This window comes from Anopheles nili, chromosome 3 (genome assembly GCF_943737925.1).
Source record: "Anopheles nili chromosome 3, idAnoNiliSN_F5_01, whole genome shotgun sequence".
Taxonomy (NCBI): domain Eukaryota; kingdom Metazoa; phylum Arthropoda; class Insecta; order Diptera; family Culicidae; genus Anopheles; species Anopheles nili.
The window spans coordinates 44,935,614-44,958,423 of NC_071292.1; the positions used below are offsets into that span (position 1 = coordinate 44,935,614).

Here is a 22,810-nt window from a genome sequence, read left to right on the forward strand (position 1 = left end):
CAGAAGAAAAGCGATTCGCAGACGAAAATAAGACAGCAACGAGTACGCAAATCACAATACAACAGTTTGATTTACTGACAAAATTGTCTATGCGTGATTTCTCGAATATTCTTTTGCAGGATTAGAAACTATATTAGAAACCAAAGCAGCCACTTGGGAAAAGTGCCACTATGATCTTATTATTTGGTCGTTATGTACTATAACGGATGGTTATCAGTGGACGTTAATAGTATAAAGAACGTGACAAAATGGTGAAATCGATAGCTAAAAATGATGATTAAATATGTATAAATAGAGCTGAAAGAATCAGACGCATATTTCAGTTCTAACAATTAAAATATAGCCAAATAAATTTGCACGATCGCATGTATATTGCAAAAATTGTTAGCAGACGATTTGCAAGATCATGCAAATAGACGATTTGATAGAAAATATAAAGCAGCTTTGAAACAATACTCAATTGAAGAGTTTAGAGTTTTGCATTGCTTATGATGAGCATTAAAAAGAAACTGCAAAACCAGTGTCCTATACCTGGAAAAAGCACTAGTTCGGCTAGACTCCAAAACACGCTGCCGTTCGTTACAAACAAATAAAACAAAATAAAGTCCGCAAAGCGCAACAGGCTCAGTTCCGGAAGGAAGCGTCTACCCCAGAGATGAAGCGACTCGTCCAGGCATGATACCGCTGGGACCAGTGGTAAGCAGAAAACATCAGCTGAATAGCAAATAACCATCACTGCGGTAGTCGCTTGGCGGAAGAAAAATGAGCTTCCACTACCGCAGACATTGGGAAGAGCAACAGGGCATCTGGCACGTCTGAACGGGGCTACAAAAGTGCAGGACGAACGTGTCCGGGCGTAGGACGAAGGGAAAACGGTTCTGTCACGTCCGCCCGGAACAGCATATTTACCGAATAAATCCGCCGACTTTCAAGCCGGCTCCGGTGGGAGTGAAAGTGCATTCCTGGGCGAATGCGCACCCTCTGTTTACCCATTTCCGGGCTAATATCAGTGTGCAACCGGCCTCGTTGCATTTTCTCGCCCGCAGAACGCGCTGGTTATGCTCGAAACTGGCGCTGTAAGTTTGCTTCTTGGCAACGTGAGACTGGAGCGATGAGACGAAACCGCCTTCGTTCGCCTCCAAGACGCCTCCAGCGACCGGTTCATGGAATTGTCGCTCGTCTCCATCGTCGCTTGTCCACTAGTTGCTTCGCTGAGGAAGAGTCGCGCTAATGCTGATGATAATGGGAAGTAAGAAAGGTCCGCTTGTCCGTCGCGTTACCTTCTACTTTTCCGCCTGCGAGATACAGCTGCTTTCCCGGCAGATTCCTGCTTGCTGATGCTCGGTTTTCATCTGTTTGAGCACGCGGTACTGGGTGGTGCGACTGGAAGAAATGAAACTCATCCGGAAACTGCGCATTTGTTGTGCCGTGTTGTCCATCGTGTCCGGTATAGAGTAAACAATCGTACAAAAAAAAATGATGTCAAACAAGAAGTCCATCCTATCAGCAGGAACGGAAAGTTATGCAGCAAAGTTTTAGTTTGCAGTAAGTGAGTTCGGAAGTTGCTCTTCATTCGTTTCCAAATAGGGCTTAATGTTTCGAGAGATAAAGATGCGAGAAATTTTGGTGTTAGAATACGCAACAATACGCAGCTAACGGTTGGTATAACACCCCTTTGCATAAGCACAATACGGCTTTTTTTACGCTACACTTCATAAACGTAATTTTATCTCATTCAATGATGCTTTGTTATGCTGTTTCAACTGTATGGCCCTGCTGGCGCGTATTATCGCGTGCTGCAACTAGCGTGAGGCAATTTTGAGATAATTGAAGATGTCACTGAGGTCAATTGATGGAAGAACATGCTTTCCTTTATGACCTATATTAATTCAATTAAATCCCCATCACTTGCAAACAGGTTGGAAACTCGAGTGGCACGGTGGCACGAGTATTGGTGCCGAATGCCGATAAAAGCATTTTATAAAAAAAATGTTTACGGTGTGAAATAGAATGTCATATTAATGTTTACGACGTAAAAGGGGATGAATTGCATAGACGGAATTAACTTATTGATTCGACAATTATTAAATGTTGGATAATATATATAGGTGAGAATAATAGATATTAAAAACCGAAACGACCAAATCAGAAACTAATTTCTTGGTCCGTTATCTGAATGATATGCTAGACAATTGCGATGGAAAATGTAAATTGAAAAATTATAACGTCAATTGATCGTAAATCATTTTTAATTCATCTCCGGTACACTAATGAGCGGATTGCAGTAGCTTGTATTGGATAAGATCAGTCAGTTAGTTGCCGTGTTTATATAGCCCAGATATACATAATCTTTTCGAGACTACATTATTCATCTCGATAACATCTCACAACAGTTGGTGCATTTGCTGCTGTTGTGTGCGCTTTCAAACACGCATACAAAAACTGCATGGCTTATATTTTGATACAGCAAACTTTTGTACACCTGAGCGCATCAATCAACCGCAAAGCTATAGGTATGCAAGTTTAAAGCGTCTGGCCTTCCCCAAGTGAGATATGTTGACCTACGATAGGACGGCTTAAAGAATGTTGCTCGAATAGAACTTTTTTTTATCTATTTTTTCGATTTCAAGCTTTCAAGTACAAATTTTGTATTCCCATAGCATGAAACATCTGTGAGCTGCATACTGCATCTACGTACGTTAGCCTCATTACGTCGCACTCCGCTATTTTCGTTGAGCTGCAACACTAAAGTGAATAATGAGCACTAAATAGCTCCGCTTATCTGCGTTTGATGGGAGGCGGGTGTAGCTTACTGCGGTCAATGCGGCACTCTACCCATTGTGTAGGATATTTTCGTCTATTTGGAAATGTAGAACAGTTAACTTTGAGTAATAATACGAATATGTGTTTGTTAAGAATCTATTGCAACAACTGATAGCATTTTTTAAGCTACAAGGAGGAGAAGAATAGTGTTCCATGCTAGCGACACGAAACACCAGCCTTGCAGTTCTCGACCGCAATTAACGCTGCATAAGTAATGGTATTAATCATTCAAGGCGAGTCTTTCACGGCCATTTGAGAACAAAAAGCAATCATTTGCGTGGTGGTTTGATTGACTGTACTACTACTGCCAGTTTCGCTTTGCTGCCAATTCGCTTTTTTTCTAGATACATGCATATTGAAATTACCTTGAAGGAGATGATTTTCATATTTTTTGCACCAAAAAAGATGCTTTGATCGATTGCTGGCAAAATTCAAACTTGCTGTGGAGAATCTCAGGAGCATATTTTTATCAAATTATATTTTTTACGCTGTTATTGTTCTCTTTGTGGAATATATTGCCAGGCTAAAAATAACATTTTAAGAGATGATTGGCAATTTATGGATCGTGAATCAAGTCCCAAATTGCTACAGCTTCTTCATTCGTAAAATGTTTTGCTCTTTCAAACATATTTTGATGATGCCTACAAATATAAAGCTTTGCCGAGTAATCCCTTGTATTTCCTTCCAAACGAGCTTTAAACTACATTTCAAATTGTATGATTTATAAATGTGGAGAAATATTTTTAATGTTTGTTTGACAAAAGAAATCTGTTGGCTGCTGATGGTTCGATTTATATTTCATCGCAACCATTGTGGAATTGGATTCATCACACCAACAAGCTGACCGTCATCGTGCTTGGCGGTGCTGCACGCGATCTATTTGTACGTTTCACGAACGGCGAAAAGCTTCCGCCTTTGGCGAGTCTGCGACCTTTCACGGTTCAACAGATACCAAAGCGTAGGCAGTGTCTTCTGATATTCCTCAAGTCCAAAGAACGAACATCAGGAAAGACTGCATAATATAAATTCTAAATAAAGTGTCACCTGATTTAGTGTCAAGGTTGATGGAAAATGACACCCAAAAAGCTTTGGTTTAGTGTAGATTTTATAATTCAATTCGATGTTTAATTAAGTGAATTAAAGACAGATTCGTTGCTAACGATAAGAAACAGTCCCGAAAAAATTTAACCAATTTAAAAAGAATTTTTTCCTTGCTTCCAATAAATATACAACTAAGTGTTAATAATTGAACTTTATGATATTGTGACTTGTCTTGCTTAGTTGTCTTTGCACAGCAGATGGGTATGACATTTTAGTTCCCATTCCGGCAATATTAACTTCAAAGCTAAGGTAGCCGAGACAAACGCCTCCATAGCCCCATCGGTTTTGTTTCGTCTACAATCTGAACCGATCGTCGCGTAAGACCGATCGCACCGGTTCACTTCTCCAAGAGGGCATGGGAAAGCGATCGCCTAAGCTGACCTGCTGCTGATCGAGCCAGCGACTGGTCAGGGTGCGCTTGTGTAGGTGTACGCATCGCGATCGACTTGCTTGCCGCATGTTTTTGTAAGCACGGCCGGATCGCCAGGGAATAGCTTCCCACGTCCGCCAATCTCCTCCGACAGCTGTTTCATTCGTAAAACAACCGTCGTGAGCGCCGCTTGTACGAGTGCGAGTGTGGATCGCGACGCCTTCGTTGAGTGTTTCGTTGGCCGGAGTATTTTGTTTTGTTTGCGTTTGCTCTTGTGTGCCCGGAAAGATAATGCAGTCGTTCGTGTGCAGCAACTAAACCACTTGTCTACAAGTACCCATCTTCGAGATTTACCTGCGAGATTTATCTCGCCAGACGGTCACTGGTACAGCATATCTGATAGCTGGCTAGACATGTAGAAAAGCCGAGAAACACAGTGACAGCGTAGCCGTAGTGACCCAAACGTTGCGTTCCAGTTGGCTTGTGCACAAGTGAAGTGTAAATACCGTTGCATATACCAATGTTGCTGATAAATCACGACAGTGCAAGTGGCAAGTGAAATGTTAGCCGGAGAAAAGCTTACAATAAATTAACAAAACGATCACGATACTTGACGGGCATACGCAGCAGTGAAACCGCCGTGGATCTCGTTTGTCTGAATGTTCTTGCCACGATCGGTAGCAAGCCTGAAGTTGCCCTATTTATGTAAAAACGTGCCAGAATGTGAATTTTTGTATCGTCAAATCTTCAAACGTCAATTGTTCGTCCAGCGAGAGAAAATACAACGAAATCCAAAGAAGTCGAGCTTATTACTGGCGAACGTTTAACAGCACTCGAGTGAAAGAGGTATAAATAACAACGTTTTTGCCGGGATCTAATTGAAGTTAGGCAGCAGCTTATTTAGACCTTACCAGACGGCAACAAAATGATAGATCCTTCCCGTAAGAAGCGTCCAGGGTAAGTGTCAAAGCTATTATTGTATTCAGTTTTGTTTTTCTAAGCGTGTACCTGTTGTATTATTAGGAGAGTAGTGTTAAATGTTTTTAATTTAAATTATGCATAAAATGTTGTCCAAATTAAGTTAGTTTCTCTTGCGGCTGTTTTAAATTCGGTGTTTTAATAGTATCTATTACATTTCACTTTACTAATCAAATTTTTAAAGATTTAACAAAGTTGAGGTAATTTTAAGCAATCAAAGGATTCTAAACAATTATTTTATATTCTTCGATGTAATTCATTAGTATTTAATAAGACAACTAGATGATGAGAATGTTTAAACTAAAGATGCATTCATTACATAGTAATGTTGCTAAATGATGCGTAACGGTGCGTTTTCTTTTTCGTTATGATTTCTTACGTATTTTATTGCACGATCGTACAGCACAATTCTAATTTATCTCGTACAATCTGAGCACCCATCTCATCATGCTACTGGTTTAAAATTTAAAAAAATCATTGTAGGTGAGCTTTTATGACGCATTTTTGGAAAATAATTGCATTTTTAAGAACGATCGACAAAGGCTAATGTTCAATATGCTTATTCTACATGCATTAGAATGACCGCAGCTAGCAACAGATAAGTGCGAGTCAGACAGGTTCATTGAAGGAAAAAAAAATCATTCTACATAATGATTTCAAGTGAAACGTTACTTAATGCAAGCTTCGCTCAAGGGCAAAGCCCGAGGGGTAGGCAAGAAAATGGTAATTTCTACGTAACTTTCATCGCCAACGCATCGGACAACAATGAGTCTGTGATGAGACAAGGTTGATAAGAACAAGTCGCAATTCCCATACATGCGCTTTGTTACAGTTTCACGCGGTGGCGTGGAGGATGCACCGATGTTACACCGCGATGCCGGCTATAATTGATCTAATCTTACCCAGTTTTTGTCTCGTTCAGTGTAATAGGAGGTATCAAATCGTGTTAGGTGGGAAAGCTGTTCCATGTGATCACTGCCGGAGAGCAAAATCAGATGAAATGCCTGGAATGCTATGTGAAAATCGGTTCAAATCCATGGAATTTAAGCTAGGAAGACGACTCTTCATTCTACATAGATCGATTGCGGTAAATCACGCTGATTTGAAATTTTTATAAGGAGATTTCCATCATGTTCGATGGGGACCTTATCCAAGCGGGGTATTGATGAAATATTCACGGATTTAATGGATAAATTTTAAAAGCATCACTCAAGTCAAGCATCAAAAAGTCCACTACCTAATTGTGGCTATGTACCGCGAGATAGCAGTGACCTAGGAATGCGAGTTGTCTAACGGGGAAGAACAATGGTAATTCGATCCCTCGATTAGCGTTTTCATGCAACAAATCTGGTGGATATAGTTTTTCAATTAGTACAGATCAGCTCCCATACCGACCGTAATAGTCCCTGGATCAATCTCAAGCATGCTAATTTTGTTCGGTGTTCCTTCTTTGTACTTCTGTTTCGTGCATCATCTCTGTCCGTTCGTCCGGCAGAGTAAATTGCACGATGGAATGCTGTCGCGTGTACGCGCAACGAATAGGAAATGATAATCCGGACAGATAAGTAAGAAACCTAATCGAACGACAAGAGCGGTTGATGAAGTGTACACTGCACGCTGGAAAGGCGAAGTAAAATGGCAAAGGGCGACACAAAAAAAACAGGGAAAAGACAGAACGCGGGGAAAAACCCCCGGAATGTCGGTTGCGTTAAGAAATCCTCCGAACGCCTTCTGAATCATTAAACAGCAATTAACTTTTTTTGTGCACTTCTCGCTCCATCCAAGCCCAACCACTTCATCATTGGGCCCTTTCCATCATCTGCCGTTTTTCTTCTCAAGTAGGACGCAAAAGCCCTCGAAGGGTGGAATTATCTAGTGGCAGTTTTGGATGCTCCTTCCGGTCATTCACGTCCCCAAAGGAAGCACCATTAATCTATTGTTTTACTCCGGACTTACGTTGCCGAAACCGAACCGAACCTCTAGACGTATATACGTCACTAACGAAAGGTGGTTGAAGTGAACCGGCTACGATTGATCTGAAGGCTTTTCCGATCTTACTATTCACCGAAGAGCTTTCCTTAATTGATAACGCACCAACGCCGCCAATGCCCCTCGATATGAGTGGCCTCAATTTGTTGATGTTCGGTTTTGTGCTCATTTTATTTCGCTTAGCTGTCCGGGAGATGGTTGCTACTACTTCCCGTAAGCCCTTATCGCGTCCCTCGAATGCCTGATCGGCAGCAGGATTTGTAGAGTGAAATTGAGATTTATTATTAATTATGGGAAAACTTTCTATTGCCATAGCGCTCAATGCTCAGGATCCGTTTTGCGCAAAAGTTAAGGTTGTTTTTCTACGTGGTGTTTGTTTTCACTCCGATTGTGGCTACAGGCGTAAGGGTGGAGATTGTTTTTTTTTGTTTTGCTACCCCACGCAAACAGCATTAAAACAAACAGGGGTTCAGTTTTCCAAGAGTTATCGACCTTCCAGAGCCGCAGCCGTGGTAACACCGAAGGGAGAAAAACCTTTAAATTTCGATTACGTTCCGCGATCATTCATTTTCATCCTTCTTTCCAACCCCGATCGTTTCAGCCCGTGCTGTCTGGCGAGGCGGCTTGATTGGGAGGAAATGTCCCTCTTTTAAATGGACCCTTCACAGGGACTCGTTTCGTTTCGAGCTGTCTTCAATCAACGTCAGCACGCAGCGCCACACATACAAACACGCATACAACGAGGGTTGAAAGAGAAGAACATTGAGATTGGCACCGAATTGATTGGATCGAGCCAGGCAACGCAATAGTGGAAACGAAAATCACTTAACCGGATGAAATGGCGCCCTTTGGCGCCTTTTGCTCTGGCCAGCGTTTCGCTGTACGGCCCGGAAGGGTGAACGGATAATAAAATGGCGTGTAAAAGTCCGCCTGGCAAGTGTCCTGTGTCCGTCTGCCAAGCGTTTACTAGCTGAGGCGGCATGAGCATTCTTGGAATCATAAAAAGCGCCGTTGCCGCTAATGGTGCAAGCGAGCACGAACGAAATTGAATGTGTGAATATTCATTGAAAGGCGTGCTTCTGGAAGTGTGTTAATTTACTAATAGAAGCGTGGTTGGTAATGCCACAAAAGCTTTTGGTCAAGCTCGTGCCCAGCAAATCAACCAAATGCGTGCGGTTGCTCTGTAATGAAATTGTTCCGGATCCGGATATGTTATGAAAGGCAATCTGACTGACGCCGGCGTTGGGCATTGGTCAATTTTAGCTTGATAAAAGCGACACACATGTGGCTCTAGGTTACGGACCGGAGTATTTAGGACACGCACTATCGAATTCAAACAGGCATGGATACATAATTATATGCGTTATAATGCGTTTCATTTACTTAGACGTTGTGGTGCATAAATCGAAAATTAATATCTATTCGATAAGTTGCCTTAGCTATGATAACAAATAATGTTATTGGTTGGTATTACAGTGTTCACTATTATCGTGCGCCATAACGTTTCCGGGACTATTTCCATGCAGTATCAACATGGAAGTCTAACAGGTTTTCACTCCTACGTAGGTTTGATTAACCAACGCTGAAACAATGCAAGCGATGATAACGCTAATGTATTAACGGTGACAGTGCATTGCGTTGACATAGCTCACATAAAACCGACCACAACAATAGGCTTCGGTTCTTTTGGGGTATCGCGTCCAAAACCGTCACTGTGTAAGCGTTGGCGGCGTGCTGCTTGCATAACACTATTTCAACCACCACCCTTAATTGCAGCCGCAATCAGCACACGGCCAAATTAATTGTCATTGTCACCGGTCGAAGTCGAGCCGAAGCTTTTACTGCTGGAAGAGGAAGCACCTCTTTCGACATTGGTTGGTTTCCATTTTACACCCCGCTGTCTGTCCGATGCTGGCCACACGTTAATAGGCCCTTTCATCTATCGTGGTAGTTAATTTTTAATCGCAATTCAACGTAGCTAAACGAAGGGCCTTCTCAGTGAACCGCCACATTACCGATTGCTACGGCGTGTTTTGTGCGGTGACCGAGCTGACTTAATCGAACCATCGTGAAACCACGTCCGCTAACCGCACACGCAGTAGATAGATACGTGCCCTTCAACCTTGTCCACGCCCTTTACGACACACGCCCGTGCAAATCTCGGAGAATGCCCACCTCGGGGCCGCGCGAATCCCCTTAATCCTCGCATGGAATCTCGTGCAGAAGATGATGATGATGATGCAGAAGCAACGAGGAATGGAAAACACACACTTTAGCCATAATAGCCTCGCTGGATGGCTGCCCAACAAATGTGCTTTTGGTTGCGGTGGCCAAACACCTTCACAGACACCCGTAATAAATTTGTAGCATTACCCAGCTTCATCACCCCCGGGGAAACTGGCCGTTTTGTCGCGTTTTTTTTTTTTGGTGGTGGTTCCATTTCTTCCCGACTAATGCTCGGTTTTGCAAAAAGTTCTTAAGAACGGGGAATTTCTCGACCCGAAAACGGAAAGCACCTCGTTGAAACCGGTTTGGACAATGACTGTGGTTTATTTTTACTTTTCTTGTGTTTTACCCTCCTTTTGGTGCTTCAGCGCGGGTACCGAAATAGAACTTATTTGAACTCTGTTTCAATTGCGAACCCATCCGCCCCGAGGTTGCTTCACGCAAAAATCGATGCTCACGGGAGCGTGGCGCGCGTTGCCAATTAATTAGGATGCTGATTAATCAGATATCTTTTGATAACATTTTTTCTCATTATATATCTGATGGAGCCGGTCGTAAACGGCGATTGGAGATGGTATCTAATCCATTTATATGGACGGCGGCGATGTGGCCACAGTCCTGCGGATAAGACCTGTGTAATTTGAATACTCGTTGGCAGAGACCAAAGCTCTCTTGAGCTTCCCTCGTGTTATATATTTCTACAAAAAATGCCAAAAAGTTTACTGTACCTACGCTGTGTCTTTGAAACTCTCTCTTTTTTTTTAAACGCAATAACGACAAATTTCATGGCACACTGTTCGCGCCGCTTTTCGTGCATTCGGAAAGTGGGTCCTTTTCACGAGGTTTATATACATTATAGATGTGGTGTTTTTGTAGGACCCAAATTCACCATATTTTAGTAATCAAACATGTGTGGTAAGCGCTTCCGGACAAAGACCTCGTTACCTCGTTTTGCCTAAAAGCACCCCGAGTTATTATCGAATTCCGCAGCCATTCCTGACCTGCGGAGCGTCCAAAGTCCCAAAATAACAAACTCGGACAACGCGTGTGGCTTCTATCGCATCCCCAACAGTTGTGATGACAGTTTGGGTACAAGTTCCGGGTTGTTCAACACACGCCTGGGGTGCTGCTCATCGAGTTCCCGCCAGTTCATCGTCATTGACGCCGCAACCGGTACAGGGCGAAACCCAAAACACCCGCAATGCGCCAAGGTCAGTTACACGCGAGTCAGTTCCAGCCAATCCGCGGTGACAATTGAATCAGCATCGGAAGGGAGGCTTAGTGTCACCGGCGACAGTGACAGCTTCATCGTGATGCAGCCTCAACCGAACCGGGTCAAACCCAGGCCTGCCCGGGGATGGAGCCCGAGCTGAGGTTGAGCCTCCGAACAAAGGAACCGTGGTGCGTGAAATTTAATAAAGTTTATGAGTCTCGAAGGAGCCGCCACAAGGATGCTGTGTGCTGTGTACCCATTTAAGGAGCGCGGTCTTCGCCGGGAAGAATGGCGCTGTAATCGCGCCTGCCGGAAGGAACGCGGCGCTATCTCGGTGGTGGGTTATTTTCACCGTTTCACCAGCCGGAAATGGAGGCTGGCCGGAAGGTGGCACGCCACTGGGGGTTGCAAAGAATGATTCGCAAACGTTGATGGCAAGTTTTGGGGCGCGTGTTTTATCTCTCTGTTTTGTCTTGGATTTCTTCTTTTTCTTCTTCGTTCGCGTAGGAGTGAGATATCGGATGGACTTGAGCTCAGCCTGAGGTGATATAGTGAAAGTTTTCTGTTTGCCACGACGGTCGAGCGGATTGAAATATTTTACATTCGCTCCAATTGGGGAGGTGCTTTTTCCGGCCTAATTTAATATTTATTACCTCTCGGATGTTGGATATGCTGGGAGGCAAAAAAAAGAAACCATACATACGCAGTTTCGTACACTCGCGGCCAACTCGTGGCTATGCAAATTCGTGCTACAAACCCTGAACAGTTGAATATTCGTAAAAATAAATCTGAAACAGAGCGTTTACGTCAATGGGTGGCAAGATATTTAATTAAGAAAAATGACTGATCGATAGCTGCTTCTCCTCCATTCGCCTGTTTGCCTCCAAGCCTCCAGAAGCACAATGGCCCATGTGGTACGGCAAGGTCAACAGGACAAGTCGCCTCCACAAACGATATTTCCACTGCGGAATAACCCGCTTGTTCTTCTGGGCATAAGCGTGAGTAGAACAAAACGAGCCAACACTCCTGGAAGCCGTATGCAGATTTCGATCAACTGCAGGTCGCCGTTGACGTGTGTTACTTCGAGTACGAATGGATCGTGGCTCGAGGGAGCTCCAGACCTTTTTCGTCCACTGTACCGTATGCGGTGGGGATGAATTAATTTCACTAAAATGCGTCAGCAGCTAGACGTGGGCGTGCAATGGTCCTCGAGGTGTGGAGTAGTCATATCCGAATAGTAACGCGTGTGCCTTATTAAATCGTTTTCTATTGGGCAAAAAAAAACGCGATTAGCATAGGGACTGCATCTCCGTTTGGAAGGAATTTTGACGACGAGCTCTGAACCGGAAAGGTGTGTCACGTGTCACCGTGTGGTCGTTTGTCAAATGCGACCTTGCTGATATTCACAATACAGCAAGGAGTAGAAGCGGTAACGACATTATCTCCACGCTCCGCGTGTTTGCTGTGGCTTTGGCCACCACACCAGCGCTTCAGAATCATCTCCTTCATGCTGCCACGAGAGGAGGTAAAAAAAAATAGCCCGTCACATGGCGCTAATGCGGTATTTCCTGATCGTGATCCGCGAGAGTCATCGCCATTAGGGCTCCGCTTCCGGGGACTTTCGTGACAGATGGCACGGCTTCCACCACCGTGCCAATGGGACGCCTCGTCCCGTAAATAACGGATATCGAGGAATAACTAATGCCGAAACGGGTAATCAATTGGATTTAATTGCAACTTCCCGAACACCGGCACGTCAGCGCGCGGTGACACGTGGGCGAACGATCGCAAGCTGCGACCTACAGCTGTAGCAAATCAGAAGTCCCCCCTGTTCCGGACCAACACGTTCCCGAGCGTGTCTCAGACCACCCCGAACCGAACCCGGCACAAAGCGTGCCGCTTCTGCCGGGTGGAATTTGTAAATAAATATGCCACCACCACGCAGTGATTACGAGCGAATTCTTCCTTGGGGGATTCTGCTCGGATTTCTACGTACGACACGTGACTCAGGCCGCAAGAGAAGGGGGAACGGAGTATATGGTGATTTAAATGCATCTAATCGATCAATAGACGATGCTGGTCGTTACAATGTTGAGGAAGGCAGGAAGGATGGAGCTAGCTCTGGATGAGTTGCGGTTTCGAGATCAATGTATTTTAAATTCCAAGCTCCACTGAAGGGGTGCAGGTGTGGTTTTGGTTTTCATTTTCAACCATACTTCGATTATATATCATATTTAACCTGAATTTATAATTTGCAACGATTTGGATTATATAACTTGTTTTGGCGTTCATAATATATAGAATATTGACTTTCAAGTGCATTATTGTTTGTATAAAAATGACATTAAAACGTACGTAATAATTGTAGACTCTACAGTTCATTATTTATTAAAGTTTTGTATATAGTGTATGTTTCTCATTTCATGTGCAAAATACAACACAGCTTAACTCAATTAAACATAAGATAAATCTTCATGTGGTTTCTGCAGTGTTCTTAGCACCATCGTCTATGCGGTTATCACATTTACTCTATTAGGCAGATAATTAAACCCTGAACTCAACTCAAACCCCCTGCACAAGTGATGGGCAGCATAGTGTATGATTTTGTTTCTTTTCTTCGGTTACAACACCGATCAAATTAGTGCGACTCATAGCGCGCATTGTTCGTAGACGATAGGTTCCCCGGCTTGCGATAAGGCGACCGGTAAGTGGGTGCTATTCAAATTAGCCGGCTTATGTTCTCGAATCACGCAACACAAATGGACATGTTTTGTTTGCGTCTATGTAGCGGTTGTTGTTGCTGCTTTATGTTTTTTTTGCTTTTTGCTTCAACAAACTGTTGCCCATTGCTGCTCAAAGTTGCCCAGTCAGCCTCGAAAATAACTTTTGTTTTTCATCGAGAAGGCCGGTTGGGTGGTTTCGTGAGATAGTGATCTTAACGAATGATTGCGCGGTTAAACACCTTCGCTGCTACCGGTGCGATACTCGTGCATACTGACAATACCTGAGCAGCACGTTTATTCGTTGTCGCTTAAGGTGTGTGATAAAACGGACACATTAGGTATTCCTCAATTGTTAACTCGCTTACAAGGGATGTCTGTCTCGTATGCCAAATAAAGGCGATGAATTAGGACGCCAGCGATGAGCGTAAGGGAATTAATAAATTATGATGGTTTAATAATTTAAAGTATCAATAAAATGTATCTAATTTGTCATTGAGTGGGATGACTGCATTGTTGCTCTTTAAAATCATTTTAAAATGTCTGTTAATATCAATTTTTCTAAAAAAATAATTAATTAGAATTCAGGGTAAATGCATTGGCTCAGAGTTCAGGTATTATTAAATTTAAGGGTAAATTGCATATATTTTATGCAATAGGATAAAATAAAACACTTTTCATAAAATGACTAATCATGCTTAGACATCTATCTTAATAAACTAATCATGCTACAAAAAATAGTTTTTGGGTTTCTTTTCGTGCAGCTTTTTTGAATTTGGAAGCTGGTTTAAAAGCAACAACATTGCATGATTGATCCACACACAAAATAGGCAGGATATATTCTAGTGCGAGTTTACTTGCGAATGCAACTTGGAGCTATCGTAGAATAAGCACATGGTGTTACAATGTTATTACAGCACACCTGCTGCCGTTTGATCTATGTTTGAGGGTTCTTTATAAATCGTTCTGTGCAAACACTCGCCATGGGAGGTGGATTGGGTTCGCGGATGCAGGATGCAAATGTTTTATCCATTTCACTAGTGCCTACTGCAGTGCAGTTCGAAGTCCATGATGATCGTCATGATGATCATTAATGAGGATGAGGGAAAAGTCCCACGCATTGACCAGACTAAACCGGGTTTTCCATCGCTTACGTGCTTTGCACTACTTGAACCAGGTCGTAACGACCGACCCGGTCATAAAACCTGTTCGCTGGTTGAGGCGCTTTCGTTTTCTACAACCCTGAAAGAAGCTAATTAAATACGTGGCTATTTGACGAGCATTTGACGGGTGCTTCCCGCATTGTAGTGAGTATTTATGCATACGATAGCTGTGTGTAGGGGTATTTGATGCATTCAAAAGCTTCGAAGAAATTTCTTTCCATAAATTCTTCCTTGTGGGAAAATCCCGTTGAGGCACATACGTACTACAAAGTTACTGGAACGCGATCATTTGTTTCCTAAGAAAATATCGTAAAGAGGTTTGATTTTTATCAAAAGGAACTTATATTTTCTCGTACTATATTGTTTTACTGTCTAGAATCAACTATCGTAATGTATCGTAAATCATAAAATATATAACTTTGATTCCGCAACTTTTGAAATATGCATATGCAATAGCTATATGCATTTTTATAATATAACAAAGCATGCTTCGTATAACAGTTTCTAATCTTCCACAGTTTGCTTTCGTTAAAATAGGAAACATTATTTATTTGAAAAACTGAAGGGTAATGAATTATTCGAAGAGTGTTATCGACCAGTTATTTCAGATGTAGCAAAAGTAACAATAGGTATTTAAAAAAAACTAATTTTCAAAACTACAGCTTCATCTACTGAGCCAAAGCGCACACCCCGCACTATAGCCGAACTGTCAAACGTAACGATGACTGTCAAAATAAACACCGTCTGACAACTAAGCTCGTACATACGTAAACATTGTCTCGTTCAGCTGGGTGATTCTCTCGTTGGTCGGCTTAGGTGTATCATTTTGCGTTTTGCTCCTTCGGTTACGATTTTTGATGTTGTGAACTCGAGTGCTAATTGTTTAGTTATTAGGAACCTTCGTCACATTCCATTCCTCGCAGTGTACACGCTTAGGGAATTTTAGACAGTAGGATTCGATTTAAGTTATCATGTATCAATAATCCGGACTAAGCACACCGGAACTTGTTGTTAAAATTCTACCAGCAATGGAACAGTGTCCGTGTGGAGTACCAGTACGGCCGGAATCGATACAGTTCTCGCGACCACACTAGGCACCACGGTAACGCCAAAAACGTACAGTACCGGCCAACTGCATCAGTCGGGCCTAAGTCATCAGCCAAACGGAAACGGAGTTGTCCACCATCACCCGAACGTTGGCAACGGATCGACGGGGCTAAATTACGCGCACAATCACCCCAACAGCAGCGGGAACAGTCATAGCGGAAGTATCGGAAACAACAGCACCCACAGCCTCACACCACACGGAGGCCACGGTGGCCACGGCGCTTCCAACTGGAACAACCGAACCAGTATTTGCAGTACGCATAATAAGGTGAGTCCAAGTGTTAAGTATTTCCTCCTGAACCAGTTTTGCTGTACAGCCTTCGCTGCGCCGTTCGATGACGCAGTTCCGTTCCCATTCTGCCGTCGCGAATGGGGCGACTTTTACGGCTGCGTCGTGATCGTGAGCATCCATCAAATGTAAATATTTACGCAAGATCGCACCTCCGTAGTTTGCCTGATGATCCATCGTTGGTTTGGGAATCGATTGCAATACGTTGTTCTTTGATGTTTGGAACGTTTGTCTTTCGGCTCTTCATTCATTTAAACGACACGCTTATTGGTTTAAAACATTAGATATAATCACCAAATGGAATCTTTCCTATTCTTTTAAAAAACAAGCTCACATATAACGAGAACATTGGTTCGATTTGTAATCTCACTGATAAGGATGCAGACCTATTCGGGAGAGCTACACACATCGGATAAAATTGATTCGCGATCTCCAGATTGAATGCTATTCCGACGGCATGTGTAATTAGCAAATTTGGGATAACAAAGTAAATACAATAAATAGCGCATTTAAATATTTCCATCACTCGCTGAGCACTAAAGAAAAACAAATGTCCAACTTTGTTGAGATATTGCGAATTTTTTATTTTTGCGATCATATCTTTATTGTTGGAACATTTTAAATTTGGAAAATAAATCCCTCACATGTGAGTTTTTTATGCACTTCTCCGATATTTTGTTTATTTTGTTTAATGTTTTCATCCTCAAAAAAGATGATCATACATTTTTCGTTGGAGATATTCTTTATCGAGTGTTTACAATCGACCAAACCACCAATCGTCGTCGATCATAGCAGGTGGTCTTGACCACAAAACGAACGTCCATTACACGTGCGAGGTTGGTGAAACGGAGAAAAAAAAAAACAATTTCCCATCCATTCCACTAAAAAACCCCCTCAATCCTATGCCGCATAACGTGAGGAGAACTGGTGAAAAACAATCGTACGTTTTTCCGGCAAAGCCCCCCATTCGAACCCGGCGCCGAAGATTTATGGTAAAGTAAACAAACAAACGTCTGTTCTCGGGAGAAAGTTCAATCATGTGGTCGCTAACGAGCCGATGGGTGGAACGCGAAAATACGCAGACGAAAATCCCTCCCAAACCACAAAAACCCAGCTGCAGCGCGTTTGCCTTTGGTTCAATGGTTGTTCGTATCAGCCACCTGTTTCGCTGGTGGTGCATTAGCCACCGATTGCATGTTTCGCCAGTGCATACGAATGGGTGTATGCGTGTGTATCGTTAGCCGATGTATTTCCGCCAGCATCCGCGCTTGAGTTTTCCGAACGGCCGGAGCGCAAAAAAAATGCAAAGAAACTATCGCAAACATGCACGTGTTGCTGTCTCGTCTAGCTACCAGCACTCGAGCTCGCGAGCTTGTGTTTGCGATCGTCAATTTCCTCGTGCGCCAGAGCAGCTGCGATCGGATTTTGTCTGGGGTCGTGGACTAAAGGGAACGCAGCATTGGGAGACGATAGACACATGATAGTCTGGTCTTTGGGTTGGGTTTCGCCGCTGATTGAAGGAAGCTCAGTATGTTAGTAGAGCGAGTCTGGTCGTCGTGTGGCGCTCTCGTTGAGGTTGCCCCAAACCGCGCGCTCGCACTCCGATAGTTGACGGGGTTAGGTGTTTGCCAAATAAGCGCTCAGTCGCCTGGGGGACGGCATATTTTATTGGTCGTTGGGTAAAAAACCTTGAGCGTTGACAGCGACGATCGAATATTATTAACGCAACTAGTGGCTGTGGCTCTTGATAGAGCGTGTTTCTCCGGATACGTGGATCCGTATCCGGACCTTTTATCCTTCAGTACGTCAGTCAGTGCATTGCCATCGCCATCACATGCGCCAAGTGGAACGAATCGCGTGGTGTGCTTTAATACGTCGTATGCTGCATTGTGGTTGGGTGTAATGTGTAGTGCATTTGCTACAAAGAAGTGTGTTGTATAAGCTTGCTGAAAAGAGCTTAATTTATCCTTCAACGAACGAACAACGTGCGATTATCAAACGATCAACGTGATTTGAACGCCAGCCATCCAAGCCTTTGGCCAACCAACTGGTGGAACATTTTTCTAATATTACTCAGCTTCATGGGCTTTATGTGTGCTTTGAGCTTAAATTTCGTTGCAATATATACATACGAAGCCCGATAATCAGTTGTTCAAATATGAGCATTTAAAGCAATTAGCCGTGTGTGAACGCTTATCTGGAGCTGTTGCCGTTTCCCTACCGCTGTTAATATGCCTTCTGTATAGTAGAAAAAAAATCTCCTTGAGATGCAACAGCCCGGAGTTAAGTAAAATCGGGACACATTTCATTGGCCGCATTTATTTGGGTCGTTCAAACGCGTCGCCAAACATCTGTTCGGTCAATCATCTTCGAGGTTCGTTGTGAGAAACTCGCGCAAATTGACATGCTTGAATTTTGAAGCCCCACCATGTGCTGGAGGTAATTTTGCACGGTATTTCCGTATGGTATGCGGAATGTCGTTTACAAAAAAAACCAGTTCGCTTCTACCATCCAAAAAGCAATCGTAAGAGCTGTGTGGAGCATGTTGAAGAATGTTGGGCGTTATTTTTGTCTGCGGTCACTGTGTGTGGTATGATCATGTTGAATGTATGGTCGCCAGTGAAAAGGTGGGCGAATTTTCCTTGCTCATCGCGGCTCAATGGTGAGAACGTTTTTTTTTTGTATGAGACAGTGAGCTCAACGATGTCGTCGGAGTGTTGCTGTTTTATTTGCACGAGCAAGCATTTGTTGTGCTTTGGTGAAACCGCACGGCGTCGTCCAGGTTGTTTTCTTTTATGGGGAGAGAGGATTTTCCTTTTATTTTCCACCTTTTTCATGCGACGATCGTTCTTGTTTCTGTTGCTTTGCAGCAGATGGGAATTAAGATGTATACGAAAAGGTTGGGTAACATCTTGTAGTCCATGCGGAATCAAAGTAACCTTTGGAAAGTGTATTTTTTACATAGTTGGCTGTATATAAAAAATAATATGATTTAAATACGTTTATATCCAATATTTTTATTTCATATGATGTTAACTAATTTGTGACTTAAAGCCATTAAAAACCTTTAGTGAATATTAACCAATTAAAGTGACAACAGAAAAAAAAACATGTATTTGAAGTGCATCATATAATATCAAAGTGTGTTGAACGTTAAAGCTAGTTAAAAAAAACGATCACCGATGATACTCCCAAACACCATTAGTTTGTGCATAGTAAAGTGCACGTGTTTGGCATCACAAAACCACCGTGAATCTCAGCGATATCAACGTTTCGCCGAAAAGTGGCAACCAACCGAGAGCGAGGGAAATCTTGTGAGAAAATCGCGCACACCCGCTCGCGATCACGATCCGTTGCTAGTTGTTGTGCGATCCCATCCGCCAGAACTTCGGCCAAGCGAAAACAATGCATTTACATCCGAGCTGCTCTCAATCGAACCTGTGCCTGAATTCGCCCCTATACCGAAGCTTCAACCATCCGGCAACTGCGGTGGCCTCTGCACTCAGGTCTAGTCCGCTGCCGGCGCGGAAGGTTCGCACAAGTCGATCGCACTCCTCATCGACGGCATTTGGTGCAGGCGGTAGTGCAACCGGCGTCGGTGACTTCTGGACCGGAAGCAGCGTGGCACATCAACACGCGGCTAATTGCAGCGTTAACACGGGGCTGCTCAGTGGTTTTGGTACGGCTGCCAGCTGTCCTGGGGGTGCTGCATCCTTCTTAGCACAGGAAGCGATCGTAAGGCTCGAACGTGTCCTTTTTTCTGGTTGGCGTGGTGTTTGAAGATCAACATTTAAGCTGTTTCCTTGGGCTGTTTTTATTACAACACAATTTTTTCTCTGCTCTCCATCTCATTCCAGCGACGATCCAACCTGAGCACAATGTCACAGACGGGCGATGATCTACACACTCCCAACTACCTGTCCTGGCGAAAGCTGCAGCTGAGCCGAGCGAAACTAAAAGCTTCCAGCAAGACGTCCGCCTTGCTATCTGGATTCGCAATGGTATGTAGGCGGCATCTCGTGGGAATGAGCTCGCATTGAATGAATGTCTCGATCCTAGCGGGGCAGGTTCGTTCGCGGTCAGTGTCAGTGTCGTTCAACGACATTAGGATAGCGCGTGCTCGGTGTATCGTCGCAGTTGTGGTGACGCTTTTGCGGAAGGGGCATGTTCAGTGACGGGGGTGAGCCGAGAGGACAGAAGCGGACATATTCACGCCTGGTTACGGGTCCGTTTATTTTAAAAATAGTTTAATCCTAGCCGTACGAATTTTTATTCAACCTTGCACGGCGCTGGCCCAGGTTGGTTTGATATTTCGGTTGAGTTCGCGTTTCGAGCTACGGTCGAGGACGATTAGCGAGAGACGGGTAGCATTTTGCATTGCCAGCAACCGTGCACACTGTGATGTTACACACCGAGGTGTGTATAATGCGGCGATGTTGAGGATCACCATAAAAAAAACAATATGCTATCCTAAACATTTTGACCACTCGGTGGGGTCAATTTATGGGACTTGCCATAGTCGCTTAGTCTGCTATCTGTCGGACACGAATGTGCCGGGTCATGTGACGAACCACAAACATAAAATCCCAAACGATCCCACAGCCATTACTCGTTGTACTGCAAGGTTAGGGTTGGGCGTGGTTCTTCGCAAAACACAGTGTCCGTTAACCCCAACCACGATTTGAATATTTTCCCTAAATTATGCGCCAATGTTTCCATTCCTCCTTCCCTTTCGGTATGATTAATGAGTTCGCAACAGGCGCAAAGTCCTTGGAATGTCGGCGATCGTAAAATTCGTGTGCGTGTGTGTTGCTTTTTCATGTTTTTTGTTTCTGCGATCTTGTAGCTTAAACATTCCTTAACATCAATGCGTGGGCGAAATCGGGCATTAACCTATCTTGAAAAGAAGTGTAGAGATGTTTTGACATTTTGCAAATAAGTAAGGTAAATGTTGTTGGACGTAAAAGTTATTTTTTATCGTACATACCTGCGAATTCCACTGCAAATATAAAGCAGCAATAGTCACATAAAATCTAGCACATCAGCTATTAAAAAGAAATGTCTCATGTTGCTCAGAAATTAGTAAACATAATGCTTTAGCAAATTTTCCACTATTTATCAGTAATCTTTTGTATGTTAGTTACATCGCCATAAGCTATGTATCGCTGGCTATGACTATGCATTGCTTGCTAACAACTGGTTTATGGCAAATATAATGATTTTGTGGTTTGTGGAGTTGATTGAATTACAGAGAAAACAAATAGTAACAACGTTGAAATATGAATCACAATCATACACGCTGTAGATGCTTTGTAATTTGTTATTGGTATTTAATGTTCCTTCGTTTTCTAATCTTTTTGTTTACTTTGTATACTTTACTTATTTTTAAACACAATCATTTCATGTATACGATTGTGTGTCATATTTTTACAACGTAAATTATTCTTTACTATTTTCAGGTTGCTATGGTAGAAGTGCAGCTGGACGAAAATACCGAAGTTCCATCGGCAATGCTGATAGCGTTCGCAGTATGCACGACTCTGCTCGTAGCGGTTCACATGCTTGCGCTCATGATAAGCACCTGCATCCTGCCAAACATAGAAACCGTCTGCAATTTGCACAGCATATCGCTCGTACACGAATCTCCCCATGAACGCTTGCACTGGTACATCGAGACGGCGTGGGCTTTCTCTACACTGCTAGGACTTATACTGTTTCTGCTAGAAATTGCTATCCTGTGTTGGGTGAAGTTTTACGATCTCAACACGACAGCCGCCTGGTCGGCATGCATAGTCCTGATACCAGTACTGGTGATCTTCGTTGCGTTCGCGCTACACTTCTACCGCTCACTGATGATGCACAAGTACGAGGTGACCGTGTCCGGCATTCGAGAGCTGGAGATCCTGAAAGAGCAGATGGAGCAGGATCACTTCGATCAGCAGCATCATCACCACGGTATGCTGCATCCACCCGGCATGCAGATCGTGTGATCGTTCACCTATTTCCATCTCTACTTCTCGTACGATGATGTGTACCTCTTACAAATTATGCCAACTGTGATTTCTTGTTTGAACGTAATCCTTAATTGTGCGTCTCGATCGTGTGTAGAGAGGCATCTTCCATAAAATGCATCGTTTGTTGTGTACGAATTTCGTCCCAACTTGATGTGCGCTACTTTTTTTTATGTAAATGAGACAAGTTGACTAGGTTGCGTTAAAGCCGATGATTTCTTCACTTCAATATCTCTTCTCTCTTCTATCCTTATTATAGCACATAAAAGACATTCAGCAGAGAAAGAAATATTGTTTCTTACTCATTACGATAGGCGTGTAAAACTTACTGAATTTGAGCCGATCAAACGACGAATCTGTGAATTGTAGCAATATTGTCTGCAAATAAATCACAAATTTGGAGAAGCTGTGTAACTCTTGCATCGCGTGCATATTAAAGTTATGACTTAAATTATTGAAATACTGCAGCGGCAACATAAAGATCGGTATCGGTTAAATAATCATTCCCCTACATGAAACCGAACGAATGAAACACGGCAGAGTAGATTTTACCATCCCATTCGACTAGCTAAAGAACATCATGTTGATAAGAATAAAAAAACTATGAATGGAAAAGTATATTGTGTTGGTCTGAATAAATTAACAATTATTAGGCGGCTATAAAGTATTTGGGAGTTTTATTTTTATGTTTTTAAAAAATATTGAGTATTTGAAGAAGTGATATCTTTTTGATTGGCTGATAATAATTTAGATTATATAAAACTACCGTATTAACAAGTAAATGAGCACATGGAAATGTAACAAATCCGTTGTAGCAGGT

General features: G+C 43.0%; 1 protein-coding gene across 1 annotated transcript; it reads left to right on the forward strand.

Annotated features, from left to right (window-relative positions):
- The first annotated feature begins 14,491 nt into the window (after window positions 1–14,491).
- LOC128724413 (calcium release-activated calcium channel protein 1) lies at window positions 14,492–22,651 on the forward strand. Its single transcript, XM_053818139.1, has 4 exons — window positions 14,492–14,627; window positions 15,621–15,958; window positions 19,837–19,980; window positions 21,439–22,651. Exons 1-4 carry the CDS (start codon window positions 14,492–14,494, stop codon window positions 21,967–21,969), a joined length of 1,149 nt encoding a protein of 382 aa, XP_053674114.1. The 3' UTR covers window positions 21,970–22,651.
- The last annotated feature ends 159 nt before the right edge of the window (window positions 22,652–22,810 follow it).

Excerpts from the sequence above, each read along its gene's own strand:
- LOC128724413 (XM_053818139.1), top strand. The coding sequence starts at position 14,492 with ATGATCGTCATGATGATCATTAATGAGGATGAGGGAAAAGTCCCACGC. Across the intron at positions 14,628-15,620 it reads CCGACCCGGTCATAAAACCT|TGTCCGTGTGGAGTACCAGT; the intron begins GTTCGCTGGTTG and ends GCAATGGAACAG. Across the intron at positions 19,981-21,438 it reads TGCTATCTGGATTCGCAATG|GTTGCTATGGTAGAAGTGCA; the intron begins GTATGTAGGCGG and ends TACTATTTTCAG.